An 18400-nucleotide genomic window follows, 5' to 3' on the forward strand; every position below is an offset into this window, starting at 1 on the left:
TCAGTAAAAAACGGTACACAGCCGACAGTACCAGCAGGGCTGCAGAAGGGTGGGGGGAAGAGGGCAAAAGGGGCAGCTTCTCTGGGGCCTGGCAATTTTAAAGGGCCCGGGGCTCCCACCAGCAGCCAGAGCCCCTGATCCTTTAAATTGCTGCCAGAGCCCCAGAGCTCCTGGCTGCCAGCACTGCTACTGCTACAATAGGACTCCGGCAGTCATGATTTTATAGACCTCTATCATATCCCCCCTACCTTAGTCATCTTTTTTCCAAGCTGAAAAGTCCCAGTCTTATTAATCTCTCCTCATATGGCAGCCGTTCCATATCCCTAATCATTTTTGTTGCCCTTTTCTGAACCTTTTCCAATTCTGAACCTTTTTTAAAGGCTGCTCTGTTTGGCACCCAGATTCCCATGGTCCCTGAGGACCATTCTTATAACTGGGAACCAGCTGAATGCGGTGTCATCCCAGACATGTCCCCTTTCATCTGGCTACCTGCCCCCTATGTGGTATGGAACCCCAATACCAACCCAATCCTATCAGGATTTCTCCCCGGGGGGGAGAGGAGGGATCCTCAAGTGGCTCTTTATGCTGGGTTTATGGCTGCTTTGTACCAATGCCTTAAGCCCTGATCCCACTAGAACCAAATCAGAGTTTTGCCATTGACATCAACTGGAGCAAGATCATGCGCAATGTACAGTGAACCCACACAACTTCAAATTGTCCCTGTACATTAAATATAGCAAACATTGTCCTTATGGCATATTGGTTGAAGCACTTAAAGAGTTGTTACAAACCTCATTCAAGGTATTGGGTGTAACCTGTTATTTTTGGTGGCTCCTTTTGTTTAAAGAGAAATGGGAGATTTCAACAATTGAGGTTAGGATGGGTGGTTGATGTAAATATTCAACCGGTTTGAGGGAAACCAGTTCAAAACTTCAAGGAGAGTTAGACAATCTTGAGTAATATAAACAGTCACATGTGGGACAAGCATATTCAGCAAAATTAGGTGTCCAGTAAAACTAGTTTCACCACTGCTTGCTCTGCCTCATCTCTGAAACTGAGTTCTGAGTCAGAGCCCTTAGCTGATGTCATCAGCATTTACTAGGGGGTGCCTTGCTGTATGTTCAGCAGCATAAAGAACAGAGCAAGGAGCAGTGCGGACCTGAAGAACACAAGAAGACTCTGTTGATTGCACTGTAAGTAATGTTTTTTCCCTTGGAGAATTATAATCCATGTTCCCTGTGCTACATGCAGGTTGGTTCATGGATAATCAGTTGTGGAATTATTCTATCCACACGCAGGTTGCTTTTGTTCAATCTCAACCCTTTTAAAAAAAATCTGCGCTATGGAACCTCTTTGTATGGAATAGCTCCTTTCTGATAAACGGTATCTCCAAATGTTTTAAGTAGTTAAATAATATAAGAGTGTCATGGTACCAAATGTCACGTGTGGCATAAAGAGATTGTATAGTGAATACATTAAAGTGTTATGCCGCAAGTCCAAGGCACAGGGAGAGAGAAAAGGGAGGCTGATGTAAGTAGGAAAATATATGATTTAACATGAGACTTCGAGAGAGAGAGAGAAAGAGCTGACGAGGCAGAGGATTACTCAAAGGCTTTTACAGATTGCCGAGCTGGGTAGAGAAGGTTCTTGCACCAGCATTAGAGGAAGTGCCTGGAGGCAGAGTCTGGAAAAGCAGACCGAGAGAGAGAAGCTGGAGTAAGCCTGAAATGCTGTAAGATCATTTAGGACAAATTTAAATGTGTTGCTGACATGACAGGGGAGTCATGGTGGGTTTGCTATAGGTGTCTCTCCTAGCATTCAGAGCTGACTAGATTTTGGAGAACTGGGGCTTTGATGGAATATGATGGAGGAAAATGCCATGGGCAAGGTGAGAATTGATGGAGGTAATCAAATTAAGTCAAAGAGAGGTGCCCAGTTTCCATTGAACATCAACATTGGACACATAACTAACTCCCTTTGAAAATCCCAGACACTATGTTTGTTCATTCACGGTATTTTATTTTAAAAACATATCCCCTGGATGGAGTGGCTACTGGACATATTGGGTTTACATATACCGAAGACTGTTATTTACTTTTTATTTGGTCTGTTGATCAAAACCCAGATACGAAATACTGTACTAGCACAGTTTGTGCCCAGTAATGTCATTTCAGTATTTAAAGATGCTGTTACCACAAGTACATTGACACTGACAGTTCCCACACCACTTTGGAAAACCCTCTCCAGTTGTTTTGGTTGCTACTGTCCTTTTCCAATGGTTCTGTTTATTCGGAGTTCCACTATTGGTAATTTCTCAAAATTTTTCCAGTTCAGTCTCATCACTCTCACTATCAGCATCACACTTTCCTCCCTTTTTTATGATCTCTAGGATCTCCTCAGTTCTCCATGAATTTTCAGAAATAATTGTCATTGGTTTGATACATTCATTAACAATTCCCCTAACACTTTGGTATGCATATCACCTGGACTTGTTGATATGTATATAAACACATTTTCTGTGTATTCCCTTACCTATTTGTGTTTTACCAATTGCTACAGTATATTCACTAAGGTTTTAATAGGTATTAACTGCCCAGAGCAATTTTTTTTCTGCTGTTAATTACAAATTTTTAAAAAATCTTGTTCACCCATTACGGAACCATAATAATTTCCCACCCATTCCTCATAAATGAATGGATTTATTTTCTCTCTGGTGTATTTCCCCTCAACACACTTGAGATTGAACAACGTCGTTCTTTGTTCCCCTTTTGCTAACATTAATGCTGCTTTCTTTCTGCATTATCTTTGCCTGCAAAACTTAACTGAATATTCTTTGACTCCCTCCCCCTTTCTGTTGCACACCAAACTTCTTTTAACCCTCAGCCCCTCATTGAAAAATGCAAACAAATGGGGAATGACTGATTTCAAATTAATTCTAGTCTACTGCACCTTAATTATGGCGTCTTTTATGATATTTCAGTCTTCTTCCACATTCATGGATTTTAACATTTCTTCTTTCACAATTCAGTAATATCCCAAAATTTGTTTCCTTGAAATATAATATTGCTAATACTTAGAACCCTTTTGTCACTGTATTGAATTCAAATTGCCTGTGGTCACTGCTTCCATGCCTCCTCCATAGTATGTTCAGGTTCTTAAACAATTCATTTCTGTTGGTGAGCGTATGTTGAAAATTATTAAGATTTGTAGACCAAATATGTTTTTTTTTTCTTACAGAATCTTAGAAAAATGAAGTCAATCTTTTACCTGTGTTTTTTGATTGCTGGGATTCATGGTGATAGACCTTGCCAACAGAATTCTAGCTACAACAACAGTCCTGAAAATTACCACGTTGGAAACAGAATCCAAGTAGGTCCAGCAAACGAAAATATGCTGGGTCATAAAGTAGGGAGAAGCATTTGTCAGTTTGCATTTCATTTTTATAAGGAGGCTTCTTCTCAGAGAAACAACAAGAATGTGATCTTTTCTCCCATAAGCATATCCACTGCCTTAGCAATGCTGTCCCTGGGTGCTAAATCAACGACACTGCAAGAGATTTTTAGAGTGCTCCACTTTAAACCAAATGAGATCCAGCAAAGAGAGATACATGAAGGTTTCCGTCAGCTCATGCAGTCACTAAATCGCCAGAATGCTAACTTCCAGCTGGATATGGGGAATGTGCTGTTTGTGAAAGACCAGCTGAAACTGCAACAGCAATTTTTAAATGATGTAAAACACTTTTACAGTGGAGAAGCTTTCCCAGAAAACTTCAAGAATGTCAGACCAGCTCAGCAGAAGATCAATAATTACATAGAGAAAAAAACACATGGGAAAATTAATAACCTACTCAATAATCTGGATCCAGCTACTGAAATTCTTCTTCTTAGTTATATTTACCTTAAGGGTAAGACAAAATCATAGGACATCTCGCCTCAGGTCATTTGGCTATCCTTGTGCCAACTCTAGGCTTCACCACTCCCTTTGGAGTACTATTTTTGGAGGGGGAATCACTACCTGCTTCACAATTGGCCTTTTATTCACAGTGTTAATTATGAATAGAGCTGATCAACACATTTTCATTGAAAATAATTTTCTGATTGAAAGTGTTGACTGGTTTTTTTGACAAAATTTTGGTGATTTTTCCCCTCATTTTCTGATCAAAGCCAGAGCTGATAAAAAAAATTAGTAAAAAATGTAATTTTTTTTCTGATGAAAGGGTACGTAAACTGTACATTCACACAGGTACCAAATTCAGGAGAGCATCCCTGTTCAACAAAACACTTAATCATATACATAGGACCCACTGAAGTCAATAGGACTCATTAGAATCATAGAATCATAGAATATCAGGGTTGGAAGGGACCTCAGGAGGTCATCTAGTCCAACCCCCTGATCAAAGCAGGACCAATTCCCAACTAAATCATCCCAGCCAGGGCTTTGTCAAGCCTGACCTTAAAAACCTCCAAGGAAGGAGATTCCACCACCTCCCTAGGTAACCCATTCCAGTGCTTCACCACCCTCCTAGTGAAAAAGATTTTCCTAATATCCAACCTAAACCTCCCCCACTGCAACTTGAGACCATTACTCCTTGTTCTATCATCAGGTACCACTGAGAACAGTCTAGATCCATCCTCTTTGGAACCCCCTTTCAGGTAGCTGAAAGCAGCTATCAAATCCCCCCTCATTCTTCTCTTCTGCAGACTAAACAATCCCAGTTCCCTCAGCCTCTCCTCATAAGTCATGTGCTCCAGCCCCCTAATCATTTTTGTTGCCCTCCGCTGGACTCTTTCCAATTTTTCCACATCCTTCTTGTAGTGTGGGGCCCAAAACTGGACACAGTACTCCAGATGAGACCTCACCAATGTCAAATACAGGGGAATGATCACGTCCCTTGATCTGCTGGCAATGCCCCTACTTATACAGCCCAAAATGCCATTAGCCTTCTTAGCAACAAGGGCACACTGTCAACTCATATCCAGCTTCTCGTCCACTGTAACCCCTAGGTCCTTTTCTGCAGACCTGCTTCCTAGCCATTCGGTCCCTAGTCTGTAACACTGCATGAGATTCTTCCGTCCTAAGTGCAGGACTCTGCACTTGTCCTTGTTGAACCTCATCAGGTTTCTTTTGGCCCAGTCCTCTAATTTGTCTAGGTCCCTCTGTATCCTACCCCTACCCTCCAGTGTATCTACCACTCCTCCAAGTTGAGTGTCATCTGCAAACTTACTGAGGGTGCAGTCCACGCCATCCTCCAGATCATTAATGAAGATATTGAACAAAACTGGCCCCAGGGCCTACCCTTGGGGCACTCCACTTGAAACCATCTGCCAACTAGACATGGAGCCGTTGATCACTACCCGTTGAGCCCGACGATCTAGCCAGTTTTCTATCCACCTTATAGTCCATTCATCCAGCCCATACTTCTTTAACTTGCTGGCAAGAATACTGTGGGAGACCATATCAAAAGCTTTGCTAAAGTCAAGGAATAACACATCCATTGCTTTCCCCTCATCCACAGACCCAGTTATCTCCTCATAGAAGGCAATTAGGTTAGTCAGGCATGACTTGCCCTTGGTGAATCCATGCTAACTGTTCCTGATCACTTTCCTCTCCTCTAAGTGCTTCAGAATTGATTCCTTGAGGACCTGCTCCATGATTTTTCCAGGGACTGAGGTGAGGCTGACTGGCCTGTAGTTCCCCGGATCCTCCTTTTTCCCTTTTTTAAAGATGGGCACTACAGTAGCCTTTTTCCAGCACATTGCTTAAGTGCTTTCCTGAATTGGCACCCTTGACAAATGCTATGAAAATTTCTGATAAGCAGGTTTAAAGTGGAGTTTGCAAAATGCTGTAAGATACCCAAACAACTTATTGAGTGGAAAATTCTTTATTCTGTCCCAGCAACAGCAAACAGCACAGAGGCAGGTATATAACAGAACTCCTGCTTCTCCTCAAAGCCCACCTCTTTGTAACTAAGGTAACTGATTACACCTTTTATCACATTCTGAAACCTGACCAGGGCCCCTGGTTGTGCCAGTGTTTGCACATGTGAGTCTCTTTACTCCTACAAGTTGTCTTGACTTCTAAATTTTGAAATTAATTTAAAAATATGAAAAATGTCAGTGAAGTTTTTGGAAATGTTACCCCTTGGTTTGTAACCAGCTATTGAGCTAGTCAAAGTTCTTCAAATGTTGACCCACTCCTTCTCAGAAAAGACATTTTCCCTTTGTTTTTCAATTACATCAATGCATTTGTGTAAATCTTTGAAGGATTAGTTTAGAGTGGTAAAACTAGTTTGAATCTAGTTCAATTGATTCACTTGAAAGGCTGTCATAAAAAAGATGGGATAAAGTTGTTCTGTCTTGCCATGGAGGGCAGGACAAGAGGCAATGGGTTCAAAGTACCATTTAGCAGATTTAGATTAAATCTCAGGAAAAACTTCCTAACTTCCTAACTGTAGAACAGCAGGACAATGGAACAGGCTGCCTCGGGAGGGTGTGAAGCTTCTTCACTGGAGATTTTCAAAAGAAGGCTGGATAGCTATTTGTTTTGTTGTGTCTAAAAAACCCATCCAAATCCTGCATCTTGGGAGGGTGGTAGCTTAGATGACCCTTATGGGCTTTTCTAACTCTATGATTCTATGTTTCTTTGTTCTTCCATATCCATATCCCTCTTCCCCACTCCATCAAGGAAGGCCTGTTTTTATCTGTCCCTCTCTAGTTTCAAGATCGTTACTCATCTCCCAAATACCATTTTCAAGACAGGCTTTTAGTTAGCAGGTATCAGGCTTTCCTTCCAATCTTAACAGTGGACAACAACAACAACAACAACAAAAATGTAGATTCTGCCCACTCTGAAAATCAAACAGCTATGGAAGTAGAAGTTACACAGATTTGAAGGGTTTAGCCATAAGTTTAGTACAATATCATACATTATAATAAGAAGAAGAAAATATTCACTGAAAATAATATAGGGACTAAACTCTTCTACCTCGCAAATATGAAGGTGTAACTGTCACACATGTTCTAAAATGGATATTTATTTAAAAGTAGAGATGCCCCTAGCCAAAATGTTCAATTCCATATCTGAAATGAATACCCAGCACCCCCAATGTTTTGCATGTGTAGATCCTGTTTTCCACTTTAAATGCCTCTCTCTTTAAAATGTTTGCTATGAATGGATGATTATGCCCTGAGACAAACTGCATTTCTTTTTGATTTTAAAGAAATTGCGAAGAATTACACTTAAAATCCAAACTATTGCTGCCATTGCTTCCACATGGAAAATAACAATGGGCTAAAATGTTGAATGGTTCAGAGGCTGGGTTTGGTTTGGAGACGAATCTGAAATTTTAGAAGCTTTTATAAAGTCTGACGTAACATTTAATGTCTCTTCCATCCTCTGTACCATGTGATTATTCCCCCCGCAATCCTGATGTCTATTCTCCCTTTTCCACAGTACATTGTAGCTTACATTGAGTTGTTGTCTGAGGATGGAGGCTTGGTGGCATTCTAACTTGCACTGTACTGAGGGTTTCACCAGATGATTTGCTACTCTTTTTGTTTGCCTGGGGGCTTAGATAGTGAGCATGTTCCCACCCCACCCCGCAAAAAAATCCTGTCATTTTACTTGTCCCCATAGTCCAGCGAGGAATTATTGTCCAACCCACTGGAAAGGGCAAGCTCTGGGTTTCCTTTTGTCCTTGGAGCATTGTAAAGAATTGCAGAGGCAAGACCTCCTTGAAAAGTGCCCTGCTAAGAGGAAGGGCAGCATAGGCATATCTGGGTTTGGATGGAGGAGGAGGGAAGAATTAATGAATGTGGTTTGAGCATTGGCCTGCTAAACCCAGGTTATGAGCTCAATCCTTGAGGGGGCCATTTAGGGATTTGGGGCAAAAATCTGTCTGGGGATTGGTCCTGCAGGGGGTTGGACTAGGTGATCTGCTGAGGTCCCTTCCAACCCTGATATTCTATGACTCTAATGTCCCCAATATGCAATCTATCTGCCAAATTCTGACATCCTTACTCAGTTTTTAACCAAAGCTGTGTATGAAATTTTGTCCGAGTAAGCAGCAAGTAATAGCTGCCTGAGCATATCAGGATTTGGGCCTGTGACTTATCAAAAAATGTTATGACTCACTATGGAATTCCCCTAAAACATGACAAGGCAATACTTCTGCCGTGTTAAAGAAGAGTCCAGGGGCTCTGACTGGACAGTACAAAAATTGGAGACTTCTTTTAACAGACAGACTTACTCTAAAATTACATACATCATGTTTGTGGCTACATTGTTTATGGAGAAGCTTACAGTCACAATGTAGCAATTTTCTCCTCTTTAAAAGAATAATGCTTTGCACTTTATATCTTGAAAACCCCATACAAGCATTAATTAATAATAATGACACCCTTAAGTACTATGTAACTCTTATTATGCCAGTTTTATAGCTGAGGAAACAAAGGGTAGAGATGAAATTATTTGCACAAGGCCTCAGAGTGACTCAGGGTTGGAGGAGGGATTAGAATTCCAGAGGACTTTGTTCTCAGTCCAGGGTTTAGTCAACTAGACCAATTTTACCCAGCAGGGTAATTGTGCTGCTCATGTACTTTAATTGAGAAGCAAAGTGTAATTTAGACTTAGAGCTGATCAGAAAATAGGGATTGGTTTCTGCAGAAAATTATAATAACTTTTCCAACTTTTCAGTGAAATATCAAATACCAAAATATTTTGGTGTTCAGGGATTCAGTTTTTCCACAAAATTTTCCCCAGAAAGCAACAATTTTTCATAAAAAAGGTTCTAGTCAAAACCCCGATTTTCCATGAAAAACAGTTAGATGGAAAATTGTCAACAACTCCTACTTACAGTATCCTCTGTTCTTCGTGACATTTTGTATGATGGCAGACTGCATCCAACAGCTTATAAATGCAGATTCATTGTCTCTGAATTAGGAAGAGCTGCTAAGGCTAGTGGTCATAAAGGACGCATTTCTGGATGAACTCTGAGGAATTTGCAATCCAGATCCAGATCTGAATTTTGGGGTTTAGGATTAGAGTTGGTCAGGAATTTTCCATCTGTTTTATTTAAAATAGAAAATGCAGTTGCTACAAAATCAAAAATCTCTGTGAAAATTTTTGATTGTTGCCTAAATTTTTTGATTTTTCATCTGGAAAATCTAAATTAAATATTTCATTTTGTGTTAGGTTAACCTGAATCAAAACATTTTGGTTTGTGAAACCAGATCAAAACATTTCATTTCAGATCAATTGCACATTAATCTGTTTGCCTGAGCTGCTGCAGTGCCTGTGGGAGTTGTAGTCCAGCCAGGGAGCCTAGCCCATAGAGGAGAATAGGGGCACAAGGCACCTGAACTACAGCTCCCATGAGACAATGCAGCAGCTCAAAGGACACAGATTAATTGTAGAACCATCATAAAAAGAAATATTTTGAGGTTCAACATACTGAAATGAAACATTTTGATTCAGGAATACTGAAACATTTAATTTTGATCAGAAATATAAAAATGAAACATTTCAACAATTCTGAATCTAAATGCTTCAGAACTTTGCATTCCGCTGTTTTTGATATTTTGGCATTGTCTTGATTTGGCAAGAAAATATCAGAATTTCCTGCAGGACAGTGAGGCCAGTTTTTAACCAGCTTCACTTGGGACCATCTCTAGTTTGACGAGATTAGTCACTTCAGTAATTCAGTTAAAACAAGATTTATTACGAGCTAATGTTGTTGAGGTATTTTTAAGGATCCCATCACCATATATCTAGGCATTAACACACACTATTTTAGTATCATTAAGGACAGTGTCTGAGGTGGGACTAGAACTCAAGGTATCTCGCCTCTAATTACAAGAAAGGGGTGTATTTTTGGCACTTTATATATATATATAGATACACACACACACACACACAAAGAAAAGGAAGTTATAGATAGTGATAGATATTAAGCATTATCTGGTGGGAACATATAGCATTACAGTGGAAGCATGTGAATGCATTCTAATGCTCTGTTTTCAGTTATTCAGTACTTTCTGAAAAATACATCAGTTGGGAAAGTCTAAGCAAAACTGATTAATAGATCAACTGTTTTTTAGTACATAGGGTTGGGAGGACAGGGAACAATTTATTTCCATATTACAAGAAACATCATTGCAATGGTTTTGTTGTTTTTCTAGTTGTTTGCTAACAGCTCTATGGGTGCAGTGAATGAGGGTGAATAGTTGGATTTTGGCTCGGAATTTCTTGTCACCAAGAGGAAGACACTTCTCTGAAAACAGTTTGAGTGCTTCAGAAAAGATTGGTTTTGTTTTGACCAAGCTATTAGCATTTGAAAATCCCATGTTTTCTGCTTGCCCAGTACATTTTGCAAGAGGGTTTTCACCAAGCAGCATGTAAGCTGGAGTAAACATCTGCCACCACATTGGCTGGGTAGCAGACCAACATTTAAAACATCCCCCAAACCTAATTTGGATGGGAAAAGCCATCAGTAGATTGTGCCCTGCTCCCATCTCTAAGAAACACCCTCACCTCAATCTGGTTTAGGTGTGGGACTAGGTAGAGGAGTTTTCAGCCCAAATGATCCTTTCTTCTGCTTGGCTGAAGTCCATCCCCTTGAACCAGGGCTCTTTTATGGACTTCACCCAAGTGAAAGAAAGGGATCAGTTGGGCTGAAAACTCCTCTACCTAGTCCCGCACCTAAACCTGACTGAGGTGAGGAGAGGTTGTGAGGGTGTTTCTTAGAGATGAGAGCAGGGCACAGTCTACTTATGGCTTTTCCCATCCAAATTAGGTTTTGGGGGGTGTTTAAAATGTTGGTGTGCTACCCAGCCAATGTGGTGGCAGGAGATGTTTACTCCAGCTTTCATGCTGCTTGCTGTCACTTGAAAATTGCTGCCAGACGTGCAGGATCAACTCATATCCTGTGCTAGGACACTGGGGAATGTATTAAGCCTCCTCCCTGAGAATAGTCTGGCAATTCCTTCTGGCATAAGGACAGGCATTGGGGTATATGATGGCTATCTAAGTTGAAAGCACCATCCTTTTACTACAGAACAGCTTCTGGGTTAGTTTAAACCACTCCTAACCCAACCCCCCCCTGAGTATATTACAGTTGAGTTATTCTAATTTATACGTTTAGGGACAGATCCTCAGTTGGTGTGAATTGGTGTAGCTCTGAAGGCAAATACAGCTACTGCAGTTAATGCCAACTAAGGATGGCTTCTTGTTCCCAGAACATCCACTAACTCTCTCTTTCTTTGAATCATAAGCCACGTGGAATAAAACTTTCAATCCAAAGTACACTAAAGAGGATGACTTCTTTGTGGATGAAAACACAGTTGTTAAAGTCCCTATGATGTTCCGGATGGGCATGTGCAAACACGCCTATGATGCCCAGCTGTCTAGCACCGTGGTGCAAATGGATTATAAGGAAGAAAGCATTAAAGCATATTTTATTCTGCCTGATGAAGGACAAATGAGGAAGTTGGAGAATGGCTTGTCATGTGAAAGTCTGACTAAATGGAGAAAATTACTTTCAGAAAGGTAAAATCTTTCAGCTCTCAATTCTGGTGGCAGGCAGTCCCTTTAGATCAAGAGTGTCGGACAAATTCGTGGGGAAGGATGATTGTATTTTTAACTATGATCCCCTGGCTGTGGTACAGAATTAGAATTAATGTGCTACCCTCAGTGAGGTTAATGCATAAAGATCAAGACTAGAATATGGCCTTTATGTAGTTAACTTTTTTAGTTATTTTCAAGGGCTTGTCTACACATATAGCACTGCACTGATGCAATTGCACCACTGTAGTGTAGTGAAGACGCTATCTATGCCAAAAGGAGAGCTTTTCCTGTCAGTGTAGATACTCTACCTCCCCAAGAGGTGGTAGCTATATTGATGGGAGAAGCCCTCCTGTTGACATAGCACTGGCTGCATCCGAAGTTCAGTCGGTATAACTGTGTAGCTCAGGGGTGTGGATTTTCCACACCCCTGAGCGATATAGTTACACTGATATAAGTCTGTAGTGTAGACCAAGCCTAGGACATGTTTTCTGTTCAATATCCTATTGTCACATTCTATATCACTCAATGTGAAAATCTGCTTCCCTTTAGGACCACTGCCATTTCTGCATTTTGTTTCTTTTGCTTCCCTATGTGCCTTTCTCTGTAGTCTGTTGTTCTCCATTTATCTCATTTCTTTCCCTTTTGCATTTCCCTCCCTGTGGCAGCTTTTGTTTCAGGCTGCTGGCAAACCCAAGAAGATGGCATTTCATTTATTATATTCATGTTACATTATCTTTGCAACCATGAGAGCTAGAATTTTAACTCACTTTGAAAGGGGCAAATTTAGGTTCCAGTGCTGAAAATGTGCTTGGCTTCTTGCATGTTTACAGTGGGACTGCTAATGTGCATAAAATTAAGCATGTGCCTATTGGCGGACTCAGGGCCTTTCATTCTGGAGAGTAAAAATGTCCACATAAATGCACCAAGCAGGCTGAATGCTTAACAACACTGCCTTAGATTACCAAACCCCAGCTTTAAGACAAGGAATTGAATTAAATTAAATACACAGTTTACAGTTCTTTACGTTGACTAGCTGGCAGAGCTTTTTGAAACATGGCAACACTTTTTCACAAAAACTTTCACTGAAAAATGTGAACTGTTTTTCATTGAAACTCCAAAAATGTAAAAATTTAATCTAGCTCTACCAACAGGAGGATCCTCATGACCAGTGGTGCTGGTACAATTTTTATAGTGGGGGTGCAGAAACCATGTATTTGGGTTGTTATTTTACTACTTCAAGCCAGGAGGTGCAATAACACCCTCCACACTGCTAGTTTCAGCCCCAATGCTCATGATTGTTCCTAAAATCAGTACTGGGCAATGAAACAACTTAACCAAAATGTCAGTGGTGTTATCCCTGTCAAATAAACGTGAATTGTGCAAAGAGGAGCTGCCTTAGTATCGGCAGATAAAGAACTAAGCAAAATGTTCTTACGTTTTCCAAAACTGGAATAATCTACCTATAAAGCAGCAGTGGAGTTCTATGGTTTGTAGTATAGAAAGACCTCATTATTAGAGACCCCAATGAGCTGACTTTGTGTGGACATGTTCACTCACTGAAATTCACTGGAGTTTGGCACTCATGCAAACCGATGACCAGTAAACCCTTCTTTCTCTCCACATAGTCGTCAGAGCAGTTGGTTTGGTCCATTTTGCATCTTTGGGAGGGTGTAGTAAATCCGTTCACTCCCTAAATCAAACCCACTTAAGGGCCTCCAGGGGAGTAGGCTAACTACCTGTTTTTCTGTTTAGCAGTAATGCAGTTGGAACTTCTTGGGTCCTGTTCTCTTTTTGTCACCTTTACGTCAATCTGCAGCCTGATGCCTCACACCCCACTGCAGTAGTGAAGAGAGTTTCCAAGGGGAGGTCATTTGACTTGCATAAACCCAGCTGAGTTATGCTTGGTTTCAGTGAAGAACTTTTGCACAGTCCAGTTCAATGTACACCTCTACCCCGATATAACGTGATCCGATATAACACGAATTCAGATATAACGCAGTAAAGCAGTGCTCGGGGAAGGGGGGAGATGCGCACTCTGGCAGATCAAAGGAAGTTCAATATAATGCGGTTTCACCTATAATGCGGTAAGATTTTTTGGCTCCCAAGGGCAGCATTATATCAGGGTAGAGGTGTTTCTGGTCTGAATAAATATATGGAGATAACATAGAATTGCATGCAGCTGGGAGCAGTGTACTTCAGGCCATTTCAGTAGGTTACATTCAGGGAAAAAGGGGTTGCCCTGTGGTTAAATCTCAGGACTAGAGATTCAGGAGCTCAGGATTCTATTCCTAGATCAGACACCAAGTTTCTGTGTGATCTTGGTCAAGTCACTTGACCTCTTTGTGCCTCAGTTTCCCACCCACAAAATGGGTTTATACCACTCACAGGGTTATTGTGAGAAGTGTTCATTACTGTTGAGATTAGAGTGACCGGACATCCTGATATTAGGGGCTTTCTTACTGGCAACTATTATCTCCCTGCCCCCATCCCAATTTTTAACACTTGCTTTCTGGTCACCCTGTTGAGATTGTTGGATGGAAGGTATAAAAGCACAGAGTGTGTTACCCTGTTTAACATGTGGGTAATTTGTTGTGTGTCCCAGTGTCTACTCCTCTCTTCCTGGGGCTGTGTGTGTGCTGCATTTTTCCTTCCCCTCACATTAGCAGTAGATGGGGATAGGTGGAATGGGTTATTCTATATAATGGCAGGATAAAAATGGCCCAATGACAGTTGCATCATTAATAGAGCAGCAGTCAGCATCTTCTGCCAAAAAAACAGGAAAAGGGAAGAGAGCAGCAATCAGGAAAGAGTCTATTGCACCTCCACTAGCACTATTAGCTAGTAACAATCCTAGCATCTAACTTAAGACGTGTTCTCACGTGCTATCAAATGGCTAGTGCTTCTCACTGTAGATGCTAGAACTAACTCCAGAAAAACTAGAGACAGTGGGACAGTGAGAAAAAAATGCACCAGAAATACTGAGAATTGACTAGTTTTACAGAAAGCATTGAAGTATTCATTTTCCATTAAATTGACTAAATCTTACATAGAACCAACAATATGATTCATAAACTAGACAGATATGCTTTGTTAGCTTTTTCCTAAATAAATTAGGCACCACACATTCTTCTGTTCTCTTTGGAATTTGTTTTGTTTGTTTTCCTCCCACAGGTTTAATTTAATTGTTAAGCTAAGGCCAACATTTTCAAAAGGGACTCATGAATTTGGGTGCCTTGCTTTTTTGTGTGTCCAGCTAGAGACACCTTAAAAGAGATTGATTTTCAGAGGGTAAATGCTCAGCACTTTCTGAAAATCAGGCACAAAATCACTAGTTGCTTTTGAAAATCTTGGCTTAAGAGCCTTAAGGAGGAAAATTTCCCTAAAAATGGGAATACAGTACAACCTTAGATATCTTAAGGGACACTGGCAACATACCAGTAATAGAAACTTGGAAGATGGTCCAGCAGGCTCTGAAGTTTGATTCTGTTTTTAAAGCCTGCTGGACAGTTCTCCTGATTATGGACATTGAGATGAGCTGTCCTGAGGGTTGACCCATAGTCCTTTGAAGTCAATGAGAATCTTCCCATTGACTTCAGTGGCTGTCACTGAATCAGGTTCTTGATGGGGCAGATAAGGAATCTCCTGGAGGATGGGGAGGAAAAAAAAGCTGCGTGAAGGGATAATCCAGATGCTTTGCACTTGTCAAATTCAGGAGCACAGCCTCATTGTACTTAGCGCTGTCCTGAAACTGTCTTAGGCCACGTTTACACTTACCGGGACGGTCGACGCGGCAAGTTCGACTGCTCGGAGTTCGAACTATCGCGTCTGATCTAGACGCGATAGTTCAAACCCCGGAAGCGCTAGTTCGAACTCCGGTACTCCACCGCGGCAGGAGGAGTTGCCGGAGTCGACCTTCGAGCCGCGGAGTTCGCTTCCGCGGCGTCTGGACGGGTAAGTAAGTCGAACTAGGGTAGTTCGAATTCAGCTACGTTATTCACGTAGCTGAATTTGCGTACCCTAGTTCGACCCCCGAGCTTAGTGTAGACCAGGGCTTAGATCCTTATAGGTCCCATTACCATAGTCTCTGAGCACCTCCCAGACCTCAATGTATTTATCTTTACCACACCCCTGTGAGGCAGAGCAGTGCTATTATACCTAGTTAACAGATAGGGAGCTAAGGCAGAGAGATTCTAAGTGACAGGGACTAGAACCCCAGTCTACCACATTCTAGAGTAGCACCTTAGCTATAAGCCATCCTTCCTCCAAGTGCAATACCACTTATCAGAAACCACCTGTTCCCCACCTGAGGAAATCTGTCATGGGTCTTCAGTCAAATCTTCTCTATGGGCTAGTGGAAACAATGCAAACAAATTTCTCAATAATCACCACAGCATGTTATGTTGTCAGGAATGAGTCTGCCGTGCACTGTGACATCTGATTGAAATGTTTTACCATTTTCTTGCATTTCTCTTTGGACAGTTCAATCAATTTATATCTGCCAAGATTCTCTGTTCATGGAAGATTTGACTTAAAACAAATTCTTTATAGACTGGGCATCAGAAATGTATTCACTAATGAAGCTGACCTGTCTGGAATTACTGGGCAGCCTAGGCACAAGATTTCAGAGGTAAGTTAGGTTTCTTTCTGTTTAAAGGATCCATGGTAACTGATATCTTTACAAATGTTTCCTAGAGGAAACCCACATAAAAGGGCTTTGCTCTGTATGAAAAGCAGGGACTGAGGGATGGAATATTCAGCCCAAACTAGCTAGGTTGCCTGTGCAGTTGTATATGCTGTAACTTGCTGTGATGCAACATTTTTGGCCCAGCAGAGTTTTACAGTGCATGGGGCCACTTTACTTACTGCACACTTGAGCAAATCTCTCTCTCCCTTCCCCCACTTCCCAGAGAAGACCCCATGGCCAGCTTCCCCTTGATAAGAAAGGGGGTACAAAGTGCTGTTTTTCAGAGCTTCTGTTGCTTCTGCTGCCTGTGCATAGCTTCCTTTGCCCCTCCCATTATTAAAAACACTGGGTTCAGTTCTGTAAGGTGCTCTGAACAGCTGGGCAAAAAATAGGTTCTTTGGTTTACTGGCAATTCTGAAGTTTGCCAGTAAAATCAGGGGATAAACATAATTTCAGGTCAAACTCACAACAACATTTTTGAGAAAGCAAGAAGTGAGAAAAGTTGTTCTTGTTTGACTGAAACATTTCACTCAACCAGATTTGAAACCTTTTGTTTCCCTTTACAGCATTTTAATAATTGGAGATATACCAATCTCCTAGAAGTGGAAGGGACCTTGAAAGGTCATTGAGTCCAGCCCCCTGCCTTCACTAGCAGGACCAATTTTTGTCCCAGATCCTTAAGTGGCCTCCTCAAGGATTGAACTCACAACTATGGGTTTAGCAGGCTAACGCTCAAACCACTGAGCTATCCCTCCCCCCTATTTAATAAATTAAAAAAAAAAAAGAGGATTTTGAAACAAAAAAGCCATTTTGAATTGAAAAAATCAAAACATTTTGATTTTTGATTTTTTTAGAAAATATTTTTAAACACACAATTTGTCAACCTTGGCATGCATTTTCAAACTATTTCAGTGTCACCAAATCTACATTTTTCACTGAAAAAAGTTTTGGTCCAAAATTTTCTCCCAGTTAGAGAAGCACCCTTAGCTCCTGTTAGCTTCAGTACCAGCCCCTTGCAGACCATTACAGTTCAACCCATGTTCAGTCCATTTGGATTGTCAGTCTGAGAGCCTTACAATTATACCTTACGTGCAGGGTACATTCCATTAGTTAACACTGAACTCCTGTTAAAAAACAATACAGAAACCCTGAACCACCCACAAATGAACAGATGTAATCTAATGAATCCAGCTCTATAAATGTCTCTCAGTGTGGTAAGGACCAGCTTGTGCCCTTTTCTGCCCCAAAGCCATTTTATCTATGCAACTTCTGATGCTGTTAACATACAAGACATATGCAAGGAAAACAATCTGTACCCCTCAAATCTATTTTCTTTCCACTCTTTTTCTCACTTGTGAACTATTACTCCACTATATAAATTTGCCAAACAACTGGGTGTAATTCTGCTCTCACATTGGTTTTACACTAGTGTAACCCCACTGACTTCAGTGAAATTGCTCCTGATTTACATCGGGGTAAGTGGGAGGAGAATCGGGGCCAGTGCTTGTGATAGTAGTATGAAATAGTGATTATGGGAATGGCTTCTTTTAAGGATGAGGTGATTTTGATTCATGCAGATCACCAATTTTTCTTGCTGGGTTTGCAGCAGCCCTTTTGGTTTGTGGGGTTCACTCACACCTGTTGCTCATTCTTTAGCAGTTATTTCTCTAAGCACTTTTGGTTTAAAAACAATCAAGCTCATATTCAGAAACCTGCTTGCAGTCCACACCCAGAACGGTAATGTTTGTTGATTTCCTTGTAGGCTATCCATCAGGCCATTGTGAATGTGGATGAGAATGGCACTGAAGCTTCAGCAGTCTCTACTATGGAAATAGTGCCAATGTCTACACCTACTATCCTTAGATTAAATAGACCCTTCATGTTGGTAATACTTGAAGGTAATAATAACATACTCTTTGCTGGCAAAATCTCGAACCCTGCGGAACAATAGTTACTAAAGTTCTGTATGCATTAACTATGAGTAATTTACCACCACTGTTAAATAAAGAAACATTTTGATCTAATCAGTGTAGAGATGGCTTTAGAGGCCACCTTTTCCCTTCTAGTGTTGTATATTTTGCTTCACAACTGAGACCTTTAATAGATTTTAAATCACCATCACTACAGATTGGTTTGAGTTTGCATTTAAAAACA

General features: G+C 41.0%; 1 protein-coding gene across 1 annotated transcript in view; it reads left to right on the top strand.

The window, feature by feature from the left end:
* Window positions 1–18197, top strand: part of LOC123370321 (alpha-1-antitrypsin-like) — a 66605-nt gene extending 48408 nt beyond the window's left edge. The window contains exons 5-8 of the mRNA XM_045016746.1: window positions 3238–3904; window positions 11271–11544; window positions 16042–16189; window positions 18009–18197. Coding sequence (XP_044872681.1) covers window positions 3238–3904; window positions 11271–11544; window positions 16042–16189; window positions 18009–18197 — 1278 coding nt within the window. The remainder of the gene's footprint in view (window positions 1–3237; window positions 3905–11270; window positions 11545–16041; window positions 16190–18008) is intronic.
* Window positions 18198–18400: the final 203 nt, after the last annotated feature.

Source organism: Mauremys mutica, chromosome 4 (assembly GCF_020497125.1).
Source record: "Mauremys mutica isolate MM-2020 ecotype Southern chromosome 4, ASM2049712v1, whole genome shotgun sequence".
In the NCBI taxonomy this organism is placed as follows: Eukaryota; Metazoa; Chordata; order Testudines; family Geoemydidae; genus Mauremys; species Mauremys mutica.